The 20356-nt window shown below is 36.1% G+C and overlaps 1 protein-coding gene across 11 annotated transcripts in view; it reads left to right on the top strand.

Moving 5' to 3' along the window:
- Window positions 1-20356, top strand: part of PHC3 (polyhomeotic homolog 3) — a 95216-nt gene that overhangs the window by 60757 nt on the left and 14103 nt on the right. For 8 of the 11 annotated variants that reach the window (XM_063721579.1, XM_009239515.4, XM_063721581.1 and 5 more), the window contains 5 exon segments: window positions 4300-4550; window positions 8573-8732; window positions 15111-15225; window positions 19113-19245; window positions 19337-19568. In XM_063721579.1, the coding sequence (XP_063577649.1) occupies window positions 4300-4550; window positions 8573-8732; window positions 15111-15225; window positions 19113-19245; window positions 19337-19568 (891 nt within the window). 11 annotated transcript variants of the gene reach the window in all.

Genomic DNA, 20356 nt, shown 5'->3' with positions numbered 1-20356 from the left:
CATATGCTCATTCACATTCATGTATCAGACTATTTCTAGTTTAAAAATTAGAATAAATGAAAATTCTTTCAAAAGATTTAAATTATACTTCCAAAAATCATGAAGGATTCTAAGCCATATATGATATTCCTCACAATTGTTTGTGATTCAGACTGAGTAAGTGCTTTTAGACATGGATTAAAAAAATTATTACCCAGCCTTGTTGTTGCATGCCCGGAGTCCCAGCTTCGTCAGAGGCTTGAGGTAGGAGGATGACTTGAGCCCTGGAGTTTGAGTTCAGCCTGTACAACAGAGCAACACTCTGTCTCTTAAAAAAAAGTTCTTGTGCTTAACCATTCAAATTCTTATTCACTATTTCAGTGCTGTTTATGAGTTCAAACAAATCTCCTGTATGTGCCTCCTCACAAAGCTACTGTGTATTCTAGGTATTTTACTAAACACAAATGTTTCATGTTATTTTTTAAAGTTTATGAATGTTAGGATTAGAGGTTGGCACACTGCTCACTGTTCAGATCTTTTCTGCTGCCTATTTTCTTTCTTCTTTTTTAAGAGATAGGGTCTCACTATGTTGCCCAGGCTGGCCTCTAACTCCTGGGCTCATGTAATCCTGCCTCAGCCTCCTGAATAGCTGGTACTATAGGTGTTCTCCACCATGCATGGCTTGCTGCTTATTTTTCTGTGGTCCAAGCTTATGATGGCTTTTACATTTCTGAATGATTGAAAACAAAAGAAGAGTAATAGTTCATGTCATGAAAATATATATAAAATTCAAATTTCGTTGTCCATAAATAAAGTTCTGTGAAACATAGCCACACACTCATTTGTTCAGATATTATGGCTGCTTTTTACTAACCACAGAGTTGAGTAGCCGTAGAAACTATACAGCCATTTATGGAAAGTTTGCTGACCCCTGATCTGAATAATCCTAATCTTGGTTCCAGCTTTGTTGTACGTATTCTGTTCTATTGAATATCTTATTGCCCTCATGATCATTTTCAGTTAAGAAGGACTACTACGACAGGCATGGAAACAAACTGTTATGGGACACTGACCCTGTCTGCTGTCCAGGCAACCCTTGTCCTCTGCTTTCTTTAGCGTGCCATATCCCCTTCCCTTCTTTTCTCTCGAGCTTCTATTCCCTCACTACTATTGCAAATCTCTAGAGAGCATAAAAGGGGAAATTTAATTTTCTTTTATCTTTTCCTCCTCCTGAAAAGTAGAAAACATTTAGTCAATAAACTTACATAAAATATTTAAGGTGAGTTTTACATTACTGTTTTTTTTGTTTGTTTGTTTTGAGATGGAGTCTGGCTCTGTTGCCCAGGCTGGAGTGTGCAGTGGCATGATCTCGGCTCACTGCAACTTTTGCCTCCTGGGTTCAAGTGATTCTTCTGCTTCAGTATCCCGAGTAGCTGGGATTACAGGCGCCTGGCTAATTTTTATATTTTAGTAGACACAGGGTTTCACTATGTTGGCTAGGTGGGTCTCGAACTCTTGACCTCAGGTGATCCACCCACCTCGGCCTCCCAAAATGCTGGGATTACAGACATGAGCCACTGCGCCTGGCTTATTATTGTCTTTTTATTCAAAGTAATACCTCATAAGACTTAAGAAAGTTTATAGTATTAAATCTTTGTGGTTTACACTGAAATGGTATGTTGCTGTGGATTAACTGGAGTTTTGATTTAAAGGCAGAAATGTAAGTTTTATTGCTAATCTGTCATGAGATTAGAGTTACCAAAAAAAAGTCAGTTTTATTGAATAGTAAACTTACATTTTAGTTGTGATTTAATTACAAAATAAGCAGTACTAATAGTACTTGAAGGAAGTTTAAACATTTCTGAAATATTGGAACACAAGAACATCTTTCCATGTTTTCCTCAGGAATGTAGTCTGAGATCCTGACAAGCACATCTCTCTGGCTAAATTGTCAAAGTACAATGTAGACTTGAATCTTCCTATAATTTACCTCATACTTATTACTCTTCTGTAATATTTGAGGGGGAACTAAAGCACAGGTTGATTTTTTTACAGTAACTCTCATCAAATCTTGAAATAAACTAACTTGCAGAAATAGACTTGTTTCCATCTGGGATTCAGTTGTTATAAATCTTTAAAATTCTTTGAAAGTAAAAAGCATCTATACAAAAAGGTAGAAAAATCTCACATCTCTTGCTCAGTAAATGATACTGAGAATAGACAGATTTGTGGCAAAATTTTATCATTTAGAACTTGGGTTTTCTCTCATACTTCTCTTAAATCTAGAGGACATAATAATTGTCTTTCTCTTCTATTGTAATACATGAGTGTTTCTCATGTTTTCGATTTTTACAACTTATGTAAATAGCTATTACCATCTTCAAAAAGTTAGTAATTTATAGCTCTATTTTGAACAAAATTTAGGACTGTAAGTTTGGCACATTTATGCACATGATCTAGATGTTAATTAGAACATACAGCAAGCATTATTTCTTGAACAAATCAAATTATACTTAGTGCAGCTTTATATTTTAAAAGTAAAGTGTCTCTTATTTCTAAATCTGTAAGGGACATTAAAATTTTAATTTAGGTTTCAGTTCTCCATAGATTTTTTTCCGTTCTATAGAAAAGTGCCTTTCAGTCCTACTTCAGAATTTTTAAATCTTTCATCCTTTGTCCCCTAGAAGTATATATGAAGATTTGGTATGTGAGATAGGATTTTTGTGAAGTTCCTTAGTTTGATAATATGTTCGTACAATTGTGTTTGTTCCTAGAAATAGCACATTAACATTTTCTGCTGATTTTCTTTTCTTTTCTTTTTTTTTTTTTAAGCTTTTTATAGATTGTGTGACTTTGTGTGACTTTAAACAGGTTTTCCAGTACGGTTTTTTTTTTTTGGATTATTTGGTGAAACTAGGTTAATTTATGGATATAACTGCTGTGAAGGCTGGGCATGGTGGCTTATACCAGCACTTTTGAGAGGCTGAGGCAGGAGGATCACTTGAGTCTAGGAATTCCAGACCAGCTGGGCAACAAAGTGAGACCCCATCTCTACAAAAATCGTTAAAAAAAAAATTTATCCAGGCAGCCAGGCGTGGTGAGTGGCTCACGCCTGTAATACCAGCACTTTGGCAGGCCGAGACGGGTGGATCACGAGGTCTGGAGATAGAGACCATCCTGGCTAACACAGTGAAACCTCGTCTCTACTAAAAATACAAAAAATTAGCCAGGCATGGTGGCAGGCTCCTGTAGTCCCAGCTACTCGGGAGGCTGAGGCAGGAGAATGGCATGAACCCAGGAGGCAGAGCTTGCAGTGACCTGACATCATGCCACTGCACTCCAGCCTGGATGACAGAGCGAGACTCCGGCTCAAAAAAATAAAAATTTTCCAGGCAGGCATGGTGGCATGCACCTGTGGTCCCAGCTACTCAAGAGGCTGAGGTGGGAGAATCACCTGAGCCTGGGAGGTTGAGGCTGCAGTGAGCCTTGATCATGCTGTTGGGCTCCAGCTTGGGCGACATGTACCCGGTCTCCAAAAAACATATAAATGAATAAGTCTACTTATTCTGTGGATTTCATGACCCCATTTCATTTAAGCATACTTTCAAAGTACTCCACTGCCCCATCTATACCATTTGGAATATATAAATAGGAACATAGGGGATTTAATAGCTTAAAATTAAAAAACATCAAAACAAAACCAAGCAACCATTTTAGTATAAATTATTCATAAGTTTATATCTTAAAACATTTTCATGTCTCATGGGAACAATTTTGTTTCTTTTTTTTGAGACAGAGTTTCACTCTTGTCGCCCAGGCTGGAGTGCAGTGGCACAGTCTTGGCTCACTGCAGCCTCCGCCTCCTGGGCTCAAGTGATTCTCCTGTCTCAGCCTCCCAAGTAGCTGAGATTACAGGTATGTGCCACCACGATCTGCTAATTTTGTATTTTTTTTTTTAGTAGAGGTGAGGTTTCACCATGTTGGCCAGGTTGGTCTCGAACTCCTCTCCTCAGGTGATCCACCCACCTTGGCCTCCCACAGTGCTGGCATTACAGGCATGAGCCATTGCACCTGGCCCAATTTGTTAAACAAAGGTTTGAATAACTTTGAGCAAGTTACCCTCTTATATAAAGTGGAAATAATAGTAGCTTCTACCTTAGAAGATTATTGTACAGATTAAATGAGGTCTTAAGGTTCTTAGAACAGTTTTTGAAAGTACCAGATATTAACTGTTGTTATTATTTATTCCTTCATTCTCTGTCATTTGCTTGGGCAAAATGCTAAAAAAATTTTAAATGGCTTTTTGTTTTTTTTTTTCAGAGCAAGTGGAATTACCTGCTGTGGCATCAGTCAGTGCTTCAGTAATTAAATCTCCATCAGATCCCTCACATGTTTCTGTTCCACCACCTCCATTGTTACTTCCAGCTGCCACCACAAGGAGTAACAGTACATCTCTGCACAGTAGCATTCCCAGTATAGAGAACAAACCTCCACAGGCTATTGTTAAACCACAGATCCTAACCCATGTTATTGAAGGCTTTGTGATTCAGGAGGGATTGGAGCCATTTCCTGTAAGTAGCAAGCATATTTCTGTGTGTGTTTATAATTTATATAACATTATTTTAAAAGTCACATATTACTGTTCTCTAATAAAAAGCTTGTAATTTTATTTCAAGAAAGTTGTCCATTTTAATCTAGCATTTATCTTTCTACTTCCTTTATTTCCAAATGTTTATGTAGAATTTTATGCCAGCTAAGTTTAGATGCATAAACTAAGGGAAAAAATGAAAAAAATTTCAGGACATATTTTTATAATTTTTAGAGAAAGGTAGTTGGAAGTTTATCCAGGGAAATCAACTTTTATATTTTTTCTTTCTTTTTTTTTTTAGACAGGATCTTGCTCTGTTGCCCAGGCTAGAGTGCAGTGGTGCAGTCATGGCTCACTGTTACCTTGACCCCTGGGGCTCAGTTGATTCTTCTACCTCAGCCACCTGAGTAGCTGAGACTACAGGTGTGTGCCACCGTGCCCCACTAATTTTTGTATTTTTTGTAGAGACAAGGTCTTGCCGTGTTGCCCAGGCTGGTTTTTAACTCCTGGGGTCCCAAAGTGCTGGGATTACAGGTGTGAGCCATGGCATGGCGCTCAGCTTATTTTTTCTTTTTAAGGGAACTGAAATGACAGCTGAAGTGTACTACTATTTTTATTTTTATTTATTTATTAGTGTTTTTGAGAGAGTCTCACTCTGTCACCCAGGCTGGAGTGCAGTGGCACTATCTCAGCTCACTGCAACCTCTGCCTCCCGGGTTCAGGTGATTCTCATGCCTTAGCTGCCTCAGTAGCTGGGACTACAGGCATGCACCACCACGCCTGCCCAATTTTTGTATTTTTAGTACCGAAGAGGGGGTTTCACCATCTTGACCAGGCTGGTCTCAAACTCCTGGCCTCAAGTGATCTACCGCCTCAGCCTCCCAAAGTGCTGTGATTACAGGTGTGACCCACTGCACCTGGCCATAAAGTGTATTATTTTAAATCATCTGAAGTTACATCTGAAGTTACCCCATTGATGGTTTGTAATTAGCAAATATATTTTCTCATTCCTAAATTTCAGCCTTCAATCATGTTTTTCAAATGCTTTAAAATGTTCCGCTCAGAGTGAAGGTGCTCTGTCACTACGGGTCTTACAACTTGAAGCTAAGCTGTACATAATTTGTATGCTAATATACATACAAGATAAACATTTTTCCTTAGAAAGTATATCAAAGAATATATCAAAGAAAACATTTTTCCTTAGAAAATGTATCAAAGACAAGCATATATAAAAATATGAAAAATTTTTTGAAGGCCTTTTGAGTCATCTGGATTTTCAGATTCATGGGTGAAAATCTTGCATTATGATATGATAGATAGCTACCCAGTCAGTTGTTTTTGTGTTCAGTTTCGTGTGTGTGTGTGTGTGTGTGTGTGTGTGTGTGTGTGTGTGTGTGTGTGTGTGTGTGTGAGTCATCTGGATTTTCAGATTCATGGGTGAAAATCTTGCATTATGATATGATAGATAGCTACCCAGTCAGTTGTTTTTGTGTTCAGTTTCGTGTGTGTGTGTGTGTGTGTGTGTGTGTGTGTGTGTGTGTGTGTGTGTGTGTGTGTGTGTGTGTGTGTGTGTGTGTGTGTGTGTGTGTGTGTGTGTGTGTGTGTGTGTGTGTGTGTGTGTGTGTGTGTGTGTGTGTGTGTGTGTGTGTGTGTGTGTGTGTGTGTGTGTCTCTTGGATTTCCTATAACAATTCTCATACAGTGGATGGAGGAACAGTCTTTTTTCCCCGTCTGCTCCATACTGACAGTGTAACCTTTGTCAAATCATTCAAACTTTCTGATCTTTATTTTGCTTATTTGTCACATGGAGACGGTGCTTTGCTCTTAGGGTTGTCGAGAGAACTAAATGTGCATAAATTATTCTGTATGGTACCTGGCACTTCATGGCCATAGCCATTATTATCTTTTATCACTAGTGAGAGCCATAACTTTTATTTTTCACATTATAAAACTAATACATGTTCTAAATGGAAGATTTGGGAAATGTACAGGGCAAATGATCCCCATTAATACCACAATATGTTTATGTATATATATATACCACAGTACACATTAATACCACAGTATGTATATGTACATATATACCACAATACATATGTGATATAATACACATACACATATTGTGGTATTAATGTATATGTGTTTGTGTATATATATAATGTATATATGTTATATATACATACAATCAAGATTATTGTACATACAGTTCTCCTTTCACTGAGGAAATTTGAGTATTTTCTCATTATTAATAGTATTGGAAACATTTTGAAAGGTTACATAATATTTCACTTTAGGAACATCCATTATTTATGTAATCTTTCCATTATTGTTGGACATTAGGTTTCCATTTTTTCACTGTTCAAATAGTTCTGAAAGGAATATCTATATATATAAATCATACACATTTTAAATAAGTTTCTTAGTATGAATTCCTAGAAATAGAGTTATTATGTCATATTACGTAGATATTCATAAGACTCTTGATACATATTACTGAATTATTTTTTGGGAAAATGATTTAAATTTATTCGTCCGTGAGAAGTGTATGCCCTTAGCAATGAATATGAGTTTTTCTTTAAGCAATAACTTTCGTAAATTTTAATTTCACTTGAGGCATATTAAATATCTAACTGGAATGAACAAAATGTTTAAAAAGTTTGTGAGTAATTATACTCTAAGGTTAAATGTAGAAGTTTCTATCCAATAAGCTGTTGTTCCCCATATGTGGCAGATATTGGAGACTTAACCAGCATTCTTGAGGAATAAGATGTTCTATTCATTCTGGTTTTTAAATTAGCTGAGGGCTCACTAGTGAATCAATGGATATATTTGATCTGAGTTGTTTTTGTTGAAAATACTTCTAAAATAAGTAGTATTCCTGAGTTAACCAAGTATACTGAATATAAGTGAATATTTTGATGTTAATTTGTTAATATTTGAGGATTTTCCATTTCTTTTGTGATTATAGTGGATTAATTTGCTAAACTAGGATTCAGGAGACTTGAGTTCTAGTCCTCATTCTGTTTTTGTAAACAAATCACCTAAACATTTTGAATTTTAGTTTTCTTATCCAGAAAATACATCCAATAATTTTGTCTTGATCATTAACCCTACAAATAAAAAGCGTTGTGCGTGAAAAATCTTAATTAGTTGAGGATACTGGCATGTCAAAATTTACTGATGATCTTTTCTTTGTCTTACATTCATATGGAAAACACTAAAATTGGCCGGGCACAGTGGCTCACGCCTGTAATCCCAGCACTTTGGAAGGCTGAGGTGGGTGGATCACCTGAGGTTGGGAGTTTGAGATCAGCCTGACCAACATGGAGAAACCCCGTCTCTACTAAAAATACAAAATTAGCCAGGCGTGGTGGCACATGCCTGTAATCCCAGCTACTAGGGAGGCCGAGACAGGAGAATCACTTGAACCCAGGAGGTGGAGGTTGTGGCGAGCCAAGATTGCACCATTGCAACAAGAGCAAAACTGTGTCTCAAAAAAGAAAGAAAAAACGCTAAAATTTATAAAGGAAAAAAGTTAATCTCCACAAAGAACTTGAGAGAGAATTGCTTGAGTAGACTTTTTAAAGTTAAAAAAAAAAAACCCCAACTCTTAAATATACTGACAGTTATTGCCTTTGTTTTTCAGTGTTGGACTGAGCTACCAAAATATTCGCAGTGTAGCATAACTGATTAGTATTAATTCTGAAGATAAGGAATTGCTGAATTTTAAGGTGTTTTTTCCAAAAACTCCTTGCCTAAACTCAGACAGTAGGTTCCATTTGACAGAGACTTTGAAGCAGCTGTACTGCTGGTGACCAGAAATAAACCATTCATGTCCAGTCTGCCTCACCTTTTCCCAAGGAATAAGGCACTTACTAGATGGATCTGATCAGTTGAACTAGTAAATTATCACAAATAGGTTTCATTTTAAGAGTTTTTTAAACCAAAGTATTTATGAATGTCTTTTTGGAGATTGTTTCATTTTATTATTTCTCCTTTTTTAAAGGTGAGTCGTTCCTCTTTGCTAATAGAACAGCCTGTGAAAAAACGGCCTCTTTTGGATAATCAGGTGATAAATTCAGTGTGTGTTCAGCCAGAGCTACAGAATAATACAAAACATGCAGATAATTCATCTGACACAGAGATGGAAGACATGATTGCTGAAGGTTTGTGGGTTTCACTTAAGATACCCTTTAATTTAACTTTGACTTTTACTGCTTAAAACAGGATGTGGATTTGTATTCTGTACAGAATTTCACTGGAAGTATTCAACTTTTATTCTCACATAATGCACCATTTGACTAAAATAATGCGAAAGCTAATCAGACTCTCAATGGTCACATAACTAAAATAGCAAGATTAGTGCTAATTTCTTCAATGTCAGTTTGACTTTTGAAGGAGTGTGGGTGGGAAAAGTTCCATCATATATGAGAGAAGGCAATTCAGAATTTTAGTATCAAAACAATTTTCTTTCTTTTTTAAAGCAGACTTAAGTAACAAATGAGTATTTTACTGAGTTTGCTTAAAATTTTAGAGCTTCTGGGTTGTTTCATTTCAGACTTTCTGCATGCTGATGTTTGACATCAGGTGGATATTATAATTGTATTAAGTATATACTCTTCATTCAAGAGGTGGTTACATTTGTTCAACGAGAAAACTCCTTTTTTATAGACTTTATTCTAATAAAGAATGAAATAAGGCCAGGCACGATGGCTCATGCCTGTAATCCCAACACTTCGGGAGGCCGAGGCAGGCAGATCACTTGAGGTTAGGAGTTTGAGACCAGCCTGACCAACATAGTGAAACCCCGTCTCTACTGAAAATACAAAAATTCGCCAGGTGTGGTGGCATGCACCTGTAATACCAGCTACTTGGGAGGCTGAGGCAGGAGGATTGCTTGAACCCTGGAGGCAGAGGTTGCAGTGAGCTGAGATTGCGCTACTGCACTCCAGCCTGGGTGACAGAGCAAGACTCCATCTCAAAAAAAAAAAAAAAAAAAAAAAAAAGGCCAGGCGCGGTGGCTCATGTCTGTAATCCCAGCACTTTGGGAGGCTGAGGTGGGTGGATCACAAGGTCAGGAGATCAAGACCATCCTGGCCAACATGGTGAAACCCCATCTCTACTAAAAATATATATATATAAAAATTAGCTGGGCCTGGTGGTGTGTGCCTGTAATCCCAGCTACTTTGGAGGCTGAGGCAGGAGAATCGCTTGAACCAAGGAGTCGGAAGTTGCAGTGAGCCGAAATTGTGCCACTGCACTCCAGCCTGGCGACAGAGCGAGATTCCGTCTCAAAAAAAAAATAAAGTAAATAGAAGTCCAAGTGTTATCCAGAATGACTGAAGGAAAGCAAACAAAAATGAAAATGAAAACGGTATTTTATACCTTGAATTTGCTATTTAAAAGCAGCAAAGTTTTTACTGTTTTTTGGGCTGAGATTCTGAATTGCTGTGTTCTATAGGAGCATCTTCGTGAGACTATTCTTAATTTTGATCATGGCCCTTCAGGTGATAGAGTTCAATTTAATGCAGTAGCATTTAGAATAGTCAAGGCCCTGTAGTAGTGAATTAACACTTGTGTCTAAGTAATTATCCTCAATGTATTAGTATATTTCATTAAAATTAATTTATTCACTTTACAAATATTTATTGAGCCTATACTGTGTGCCTTTACTTCGCTAAATTAAGCGAAATAGCATGCTGGTAAGCAAACTAGATATTGTCTTTGCCCACAGATTTTCTAACTTAAAAGGATGACATCTCTGACATTGTTAGCTCTTTATAAACTGTTGCAACATGTTAATCACCGTTTTACTTCTTATTTGAACAGCAAGGAGTATACTAGTTTAAAATTTGATTTTTACTACTTATTCTGAGTTCAGTTTGATTGGTTTTAATTTGAAAGAATGTTAACCATGAAAAATTTCAAACATTCATTAGAATTGTATAATAAATCCCCAATCACTCAGACTCAACATTATCACCCAATTTCAACATTATTTTGCCACATTAGCTTCATCATTCGTTTTCCTTCCTCCATTCCTAACCCCCCCTTCTTTTTCCTTCTCTCTTCTCCTCTCCTCTCCTCTTCTTTCTTTCCTTTCCTTTCTTCCTTTCTTTCTTTCCTTTCTTTCTTTCTCTCTCTCTCTCTTTCTTTCCTTCCTTCCCTCCCTCCCTCCCTCCCTCCCTCCCTCCCTCCCTCCCTCCCTCCTTCCCTCCCTCCTTCCTTCCTTCCTTCCTTCTTCTTCTTTTAAAGAAAATCGTGTCACCGGTACATACATCAGTGTGTCTCTCTCAAAATAATACACATTTCCTTATAATGCCATATCACACATAACAAAATAATAATTATTTGGTGTTATAAAATACCTGGCCAATATTCATATTTCCCTAATTTTTTAAAGTCCTTTTATAGTTATTTAGTTAAGTCAGGTTCCAAATAAGGCCTGTATTGTGCCTTTTGTTTTTATGAATTTCATTTCCTTTAATTCTCAAATACTGTCTTTTAATTGCACATACTATTTTATCTGAGAACATTCTCATGTGAAGTGAAAAGTAACGAAGAATGTGCAGGTATTCTTTTTTTCTTGGCCTATATCTACAATATGTATATAAATGAAAGTTCTAGGCTAAAAAGTATTTATAACGTGTCCCCCTGTGTACACAATAGGAAGAACATGGAAATCTGCTTAGGAAACTTTACAACATATAGTATGATCCTCAGTTTATAATATAATGGACATATAGTATATGTTAGACTATTCTAGAACATGAGAGATTATGTATGTATATATTCTTTACATACATAAAGAAGTAAAATACAATCCGCTTTCCCTCCAGGAGCTTTTAATGTAGTTTGGAACTAGGAATCTAGGGAATCTCCATACAGAAAGGTAACGAAGGAGCTACAGATGGTGTATTTACACTGAATTATATAGACAGTAAGAATTTAGAACTTTAAAACTGGCTAAGATTATTCCTAGTTTGGTGGGTTTCCTATAAAAATGAGATTTGAAGTGGGTCATGGATTTAATGCATAGATTTAAGATAAACAGCAAGAACATTTCAGATTAGAACACTAAGAGTAAATGCACTAAGAATGTGTAAGTGCTAGGTAACTTCGAGAGAGGGCAGTGAAGAGTAGAGGGCTGGATTAGAGGGGTAGTGGGAAGTATGACTGGCAGAGTCAGTTTCTGGAGAACCTTGGATATTAGACAAGCAAGTTTGAAGTTAGGTGGATGGTTTGAAGGTGGGTGGATAGTTACTGAAGATTTTTAGGAAGGTGATACGAATAAAAGAGTGGTTTTGGAGACTTTGATGGCTGTCTATAGGATGTATGTATAAGTTTTGCATGTAATTGACACCTGTAGTCATGGCAGGAAGAGGAAGGAAAGGACTGATGTTCTCAAGGCAAAGGGGTAGTTCAGCAGGATATGATATCAGAGTAAGGAAAGGAAGATATAGAGATAATATATTTCATAGGGGAGAAATGTTTATATAAAATGTGCTAAAATTTTAAATACTTTCTAATTTAATTTTCCAAGGTAATTTTATAATTTTCATGTTTCTGTTACTATGTACTTCAGTGTTTATAGGAAGTACTGTAGTGTAAAATGGTGAGGTCACTTATTTAGTGGCTTTGGTTTTAGTAGTATACATAGTTTCAACATAAAAAACCTCTGGTAAGCATATAAAGGATAATCTGTGGTTCTCTTTAGGCTGGTTCTATAATGAGAGTCTCCAACCAGTAGATTGTGATTCATCAAAGTAGCTTATGGTCTTCCTTGGTATATCATCACGCTGATTAGATTTCCATCTCATTGCCTCTTTTTGCTGCTGTCCTCATGTGATTTCAGGTCTTTGGGGGAAATAAAAAATAACTTCCTCTCATGCCAGAAAATGGGGGATCTAGATTAGGAAGCAGGTTTGGCCATTTCAGTAGAGATCCAGAATAATATTTGATTAAAGAAGATAGGAATTTAATTTTCTCTGATATAACCCAAAGATCAGTCCAGGGCTTTTGTGGTAGTTCCTTAGTATTGAGCACTCAAGCTCCAGGGTCTTATGTCTCTGTCATCCGTAGAATGTTGCTTTTATTTCCAAGATGGCTGATCTACATGATCACATTCTAACCAATGAGATGGGGGAAAGAGCACCATCTGGAATTTGTGAGCATTTACAGTCATATGCTGTTGGTTACAAATCAGCCACACCTAGGGCAGAAACTTGTTTTTAATCTGGATGGCCATGTTCGTAGGGCTTTGTTACTATGGGAGAAAAGCAAAGAGTGGATGCTGGAGAATTACCAGCTGTCTCTGCCATAGAATCCCATTTTTATTAGCTAAATCAGCAGTTTTAAAAAAGTGTTTTGGCAGTTTTCTAATTCATAAATGTAAAAGAGTGACCTTGGTAATATTACCAAATTTGTTAAAAATCTGACTGAACATTAGAACAAGAATTTTTGAATCTGTTAATGTCCCTCACTTCTTTATGAGAAATAAAACTGATACTCTTATTTTTGTTGGGTTAACTGTAAACCATTTCTGTTTGGCATTTCCTCTCACCAACAAAAACATTTCCTTCTCCTTCATAAGGTATTCTAACTTATTATCAGGTGTTGCACATTGCTATGTTAATTAACAAAAGATCTTTGAAACAAAGCTTTTAGCATATCCTGTTCCTGGAATAACCCTGAGGAATGGACTCTTTCAGGGCTGGAACTAATGGCAGTGGTGGTTGAGTGAGAAGTTCCGTCTCCCTATAGGCTTCTCAATCAGATCAGATTATAGTAAGATCAGATTATAAGCATCACAAAATAAAAACAGTACTTCTAGGAATTATGTTGTCAGGTCTCAGGAATGTGTTGGTGGATCTCCTGACTGGGCCGTTGGAAGGTCATTGGAAGGGGCAATTTTTAATTTACTTGTTTTGAGACTGTTTCTTCCTCATTGCTACTAAATTGATGACTTTTGCTTATGAAGGTAGTCCTGAGAATTTCCTTAAACTGGTCACTTATCAGTTCATGATTTCATTATTCAGGATAATGTATTTGGATGCCCCACCAATGTCAAATATTAGTTCACAGTTTGTTTTTTCAGTAGTTCTTGCTCCTTCACTTAATTTAGCACTTTGCCATCTGCTTCTCCAGTAAAACTGGGATAATGTGAGTACCTGAGCTCACTTGAGTACATGCCACCCATGTCTCCATTTCTGAGTCCCTGTATTTATCTTAGTCTTTATTAAATGAGTAACACAGAAAGAGCACACATAAGGAGTTCACAGCTAAAAGCTTTAGTTAGTAAAATGCTTTTCAGTAAAATGCTTTTGTTGCATTTTTTTATATAACTTGGCAAAGGAATTATGATGATGCAAGAAAATGGCAAAATGTGGTTGATTTAAGAATTTAACAAGTTTTACTAAAGTATTTCTTGAGTGCTTATTACATGTCATACTACCCTTTTAGTTCTTATGTGGAAAATAGGAAATGGAACTATCACTTTTAATGCCTACTACCTTTTAGGCACACATATAATTGCCACTTCAATTCTTTGGGAAATGTATTATAAATCCCATTTTACAGATGAGAAAATTGTGGGTCATGAAGATTTAGTTGTTTGCTTATGGGTGACTCCTGCCGAGTTCCCCGGGGTTTTAGCATGGAAGGTTCTTTGTGCTTTGTGTTACTGCCTGAAGATAGTTACATATGTAGGGTGGAAGAAGGACATTCTAACTTAGTAGGGAGCACCCATTAAGTTGAAGAAAAGCATGATAAAAAAAGCATCAGTGGTTGGGAATTATGAAACTGATTTTAAAGCCTAGTTTTTATTTTAATGCAATATAACTAAAAGGAACTGTTTTATAATTAGATATATGCATCTTTTTAAAGAATTTTATGTATGTATATATATGTATGAATGAGATGGGGTCTTGCTATGCTGCCCACGCTGGTCTCAAACTCCTTGTCTCAAATGATTCTTCTGCCTCAGCCTCCTGATATATGCATCTTTATATATTTTATCATATACTGCAGATCTTCGAGAGAGTTAATTATTTTGCATGCTCCTGTAAAATCAGACATATCAAAATTTCACCTTTTTGAAGCCATCTTTATTCTCTCCAGTTAGAATTAAGAGTTCACTGCTGTGTATCTCCACAGTGCAGTTTATCAAAATTCATATCCCACCCTCAGCGTTTTGAAAGTGTTCCTCCTGGAGGGTAATGCCTATGTTATTCATCTTCATTTCTCTCCCAGTGTTTATAAAATTTTTTTTTACATTTTAGATGGATTATAAGCAAGATGAACCTTTTAAAATGTTATGCTTATTTATATAGAAAGAAACTCCTTATAATTTTTATGCAGAAGCAAGAGGGAATTAGTAGCAGTGGTTGTGTTCTGAAGGCTTTTGCCCTGCCAGAGTGGCTGTGGATTGAAAAGTTAAAGGGCCATTGGTTTGCTAGCAGTATCCAACCAAAGTGTAGACTTAAAGAAAATTTGCATAATTAAATTTTTGGAACCTTTTTTTCCTTTGTTTCCTTCTTTTTTAGAGACATTAGAAGAAATGGACAGTGAGTTGCTCAAGTGTGAATTCTGTGGGAAAATGGGATACGCTAATGAATTTTTGCGGTCAAAACGATTCTGCACTATGTCATGTGCCAAAAGGTATTTCTATGCTCTTGAATTTCCCAAAGGACAGATAGCCATTGCAATAAAACCAAAAAACTTTTGAATAGCTTACCAAGGATAAGTATAGATATTTTAATATGTAATATTATAGAAGAAATCTAGATATTATTATATAGAAGAATAATACAAATAGGCAGTATCTGGAGCCACCTAGTATTTAGTTATTAGATTTTGCTTTGCGAAAATTACATATTCATAATACTTAAAATCAATTATACAGTATAATCTAATATTAAAGTAGTAATCTCCTGATGGTAAGAAAATATTTAGGAGAATCCCTCCAATGAAATCATCACGATTTCATCACGATTATATAATACTAGTCCTTAAAGTATCAAAAACAGTATTTGTTTTATCAGCTGTTTTATCTTTATTGAAATACTTTGATTTACTTTGTGTTGTTTTAAAATGTTTTCATTTGTTTGAATCATATCCTATTTATTTTAGATTTCTTATGGGACAGCTGTGGTATAAATTCCCCACACTGTTAACATTATCAGACAGCAAAATACTTGTCTTTTCTGAATTAGTATTTTCAATAGTCATTATTATAGATAAGTAGTATTTTTTTTTTTTTTTTTTTGGATATGGAATCTTACTCTATCACCCAGGCTGGAGTGCAGTGGTGCCGTCTTGGCTCACTGCAACCTCCACCACCCGGTTTCAAGAGATTCTCCTGCCTCAGCCTCCTGAGTAGCTGGGATTATAGGCACCTGCCACCATGCCCAGCTAATTTTTGTATTTTTAGTAGAGATGGGGTTTCACCATGTTTGCCAGGCTGGTCTCAAACTCCTGACCTCAGGTGATCTGCCCGTCCTGGCCTCCCAAAGTGCTGGGATTACATGTGTGAGCCACCACGCCTGGCTGATAAATAGTATTAATAACAAAATAAATGTTTAGTCTCTTCATTAATCGTATAATTCCCAAGTTTGGTTTATGTTAAAAAAGAACCCCACCCTAATTCCAATAATAAATCCTAGTAATACAGATACTTACCACTAAAGTTGAAGTGTGTGCACACTATTTTGAAATTGGTTCTCTGTTCAAAAAGGTAATTATTCTCTCAAAGGATTTAAGATCTTCAGTAGGATGACTATAGCTTGTACTATATTTCAAAATAGGTAGAAGAGAATTGGAATGGTTCTAGCATGAAGAAAAGACAGATGTTTAAGGTGTGGATATCCCAAGTACACTGATTTGATCGTTACAGATTATATGAATGTATTAAATTATCACACATACCCTAAAACTATGTACATCTATTATGCGTCCATAAAAAATAAATAACCTTAACCTCATGAAAAAAATTAATATAATTGTATACATCTAGGGAATTTCTTACTTGAATATTTTATTTCGTATAGGTTATTTCCAAAATATACTTAGTAAAACTTAAATAATAGAAGTGTTTTCCTCCAAAATTGGGTTCATTGTTTTGGTTGTCAATCTGTTTTTCAAATATGCTTTGATGTTACTGATAAATCAATAATCAAATTATGTAACTCATGTTTTAACTTGAATTTTCTGGTTTGCATATACCACAAGAAAGAACAATGGTTATCTGATTCTAAGTGATTTAAAAACTCTAAAAACTTGGGGAAAGGACTCCCTTTCAGAATATTTTAAACTTCTCGACTATTTAAAAATATTTGAGAACACTTAATGCTGCCATCAGTCTTCTCTCAGAGATGATTGCTGAGCTGTCACATTAGTATCCTTTCGATGAACCTCTTTAGCAGGGTAGGGGCCCTAACGGGGAAATGTGGATGAGAGAGGGTAGATTAGGTCAGGGAAGAACCATTGCCATTTACATGTCTGCCTAGCTGTCTTGGAAAGCTAAATATTTAGGGACAAAATATCAAGTATAAAGCTAGCCTCTCTTTTCTATTCTTTTCTTAACGTATAAAGAAGTTTTATCAGTTGATGTAAATGGAAATCAGAAACCTACATTGCTGAGCCCACAAATGAGCACATTATGAACACAGCAGGATCTTGAATTGTTTTAGGGTAAAATGAATTGGCTATCTAGATACTTATATTTTTATGGGAAAAATAGCATATTCATTATCATAGTACTTTTTATTTCCACCTCTTGATATCTTTATAAAATGTAGGTGAGGAGAATTTGTTTTGGTGTCAGCATACTGGTTCTAGAATAGTTAGCAATAGCAAAGTTAATTGGGATTTATTCTTGTAATTTTCTTGGAGCAAAGGAATTTTGAAGGGTGGGTTTGGTGGCACATGCTTGTAATCCCAGCACTTTGGGAGGCTGAGGTGGGAAGATTGCTTGAGCCTAGGAATTTGAGACCAACCTGGGCAACATAGTGAGACCCCCATCTCTACAAAACAGATTTTTGAAAATAAGTTACCAAGGCAGTTTCATATATGTAAAAATGAAACTGCATATATTTTTCCTAGCTTTGCATAGCTTTTCAGAAATTTGTTTCTTAGATCATTTCTTCTCACTCTTCTTTCTAGGGAAAGGTTGGCAAACTCATGCAGGCCAAGTCTTTCCCATTGTTCATTTTTTTGTATGGGCTCATGAGCTAAGGATGATTTTGAAATTTTTAGTTTGTTGGGAAAAAAATCAAAATAATATTTCGTGATACATGAAAATTATGTGAAATTCAATTTTACTGTTATTGTTACTGAAAATTTCACTAGAACACAACCATGCTTATTCAGTATTTTCTATTTATTTTTTATTTTTTAAATTTATTTTTACTGTTTTGAGTCAGGGTCTGGCTCTGTCACCTATGCTGGAGTGCAGTGGCACTATCACAGCTCACTACAACCTTGGCCTTCTGGGCTCAGGCCATCCACCCACCTTAGCCTTCTAAGTAGCTGGGACTACAGGTGTGTGCCAGCACATCTGGCTAGTTTTTGTATTTTTGGTAGAGATGGGTTTTCACCGTGTTGGCCTTGAACTGGTCTTGCCATTTACTGGTCTTGAACTCTGGAGCTTAAGTAATCCACCCACCTTGGCCTCCCAAAGTGCTGGGATTACAGATGTGAGCCACTGTGCCTGGCTCAATATTTTCAGTGGCTGCTTTCACACTACAATGGCAGAGGTGGGTAGTTGTGACAGAAACTTATATGGCCCATGAAACTTAAAATATTTACCATCTAGTCCTTTGTAGAAAAAGTTTGCCAGTCCTGCTTCCAGGGCTTTAGGATCCATTAAAAGACATAGGATTCTTTTAAGCTGTCATCATGTCTTATAAAGGTCTATGTTCAAAAATACTAGGCAGTCTGTTGTGATAAAAGAAAATCTTTCATTAAAGAGTTATGTACTTCTAAATTTTCTGAATAGTGAGAACAATGAATTCCTTGTGTAACTTTAAAATCTCCACTTTACATTTTCATTCTTTGATTTTAATAATATTTGAAAAATCTTTTGTTAGCTGCTTGAGATCCTCTCCCTAGTATATTAAACTTTTAAAAATTAATGTCTCTTTGGAAGTTATTACTTAGAAAAATCAGATTGAATAAACATTTAGATACTACATAACTTCTTTTTCTTTCGGACCTTCCATTTTTTTTACTGCTATGAAAATTGGTTATCCTCTGTATTTTGCAGGAAGTTTCCCACTGTCATGCTGTAATCAGGAAAAAATACAATACCTTGTTGTAGATGTCCAATATTATATTGAGAGATACATTATGATATACACAGAGCCCGTTTTTTGACCTTTAGCATAAGTAAATCCATTGAACAGTGTAGTTACTTTATGAGGTCTTACATTCATTAATGATGTATTATGGTACTTACTGATTCACAGTTGCACTTTAAAGTCACAATTAAATACTAAATGGATTGTCCCATATATCATTAAACATTTTTTCTTACTTGAATTTCTTAGGTACAATGTTAGCTGTTCTAAAAAATTTGCACTTAGTCGCTGGAATCGTAAGCCTGATAATCAAAGTCTTGGGCATCGTGGCCGTCGTCCAAGTGGCCCTGATGGGGCAGCGAGAGAACATGTCCTTAGGCAGGTCTGTATAAACCTCACTTCAATGTAAAATACCCTTTTCAGAAATGCAAGGAAAGTGCAATGCTGTATTTTGCTTGTACTACATTTTCCAGCTTCCAATTACTTATCCATCTGCAGAAGAAGACTTGGCTTCTCATGAAGATTCTGTGCCATCTGCTATGACAACTCGTCTGCGCAGGCAGAGTGAGCGGGAAAGAGAACGTGAGCTTCGGGATGTGAGAATTCGGAAAATGCCTGAGAACAGTGACTTGCTACCAGTTGCACAAACAGAGCCATCTATATGGACAGTTGATGATGTCTGGGCCTTCATCCATTCTTTGCCTGGTATGTAATTCATCACTTTGACCTTAATATTTTTCTTGTGCATTCACACACAGCAGTGTTAGATACATCCACACCTTTTCCACAAAAGGGCTAGAGAAGTACTGTGTATATGTATAAATTAAATGGCATTTGTTATTGAAATATGATCTGTTTCCTCTTGCTTATTCCCTCAGCACTACTGGGTATTTTCTCATACCCCCCCAAGTCGATAAAAACTGACTAGTCCTGCTTCTGCTGTGACACCTCAGCCGGTGAAGATATTAAAGGTGCTTTCTTCTCTTCAGTCTGATTTCTCTCGAGAGGTCAGTAGAGAGATTGAATCAGACACTTCTTCCTTTCTGCTCTTCTATTTTTCTATTCTATTCCTCCTTATTTCCTAATTTAACCTTTTAAAAAATGAAGTAAGAGAGACTTTTTTTTTTTTTTACATTTTTGAAAGCTAATCAAAACCTTTTAAAATGTAAAAATTTGGTTTCTTTGAAAATATCAAGCTAGTTCTTTTAAAAGAAGGTACATTCTTTGATTCTTTTCAATAAATAAACATCAAGAGCCTTTCTGAAATTTTATTTTTCAAATAGAGAGCTGAAATTCTATTATATTCATTCTAATATTGAGGGTAACTTTCTTGTTTATGTTTTCCTGTTCTCTCATTTTGATACTCTTTCCATCACCTTAAGTCTCTATCTTTTTTCCTTAAAACAACAGTAATCTTTTATATCTACTTTCTCTAAGGGGCTGGCTACTAAAGACAGCTGCACCTTTGCTCATGATGAGACCCACACTAGTTA

Source organism: Pongo abelii, chromosome 2, assembly GCF_028885655.2.
Source record: "Pongo abelii isolate AG06213 chromosome 2, NHGRI_mPonAbe1-v2.0_pri, whole genome shotgun sequence".
Classification (NCBI taxonomy): Eukaryota; Metazoa; Chordata; class Mammalia; order Primates; family Hominidae; genus Pongo; species Pongo abelii.
This window is presented reverse-complemented; position numbering and strand designations above follow the sequence as displayed.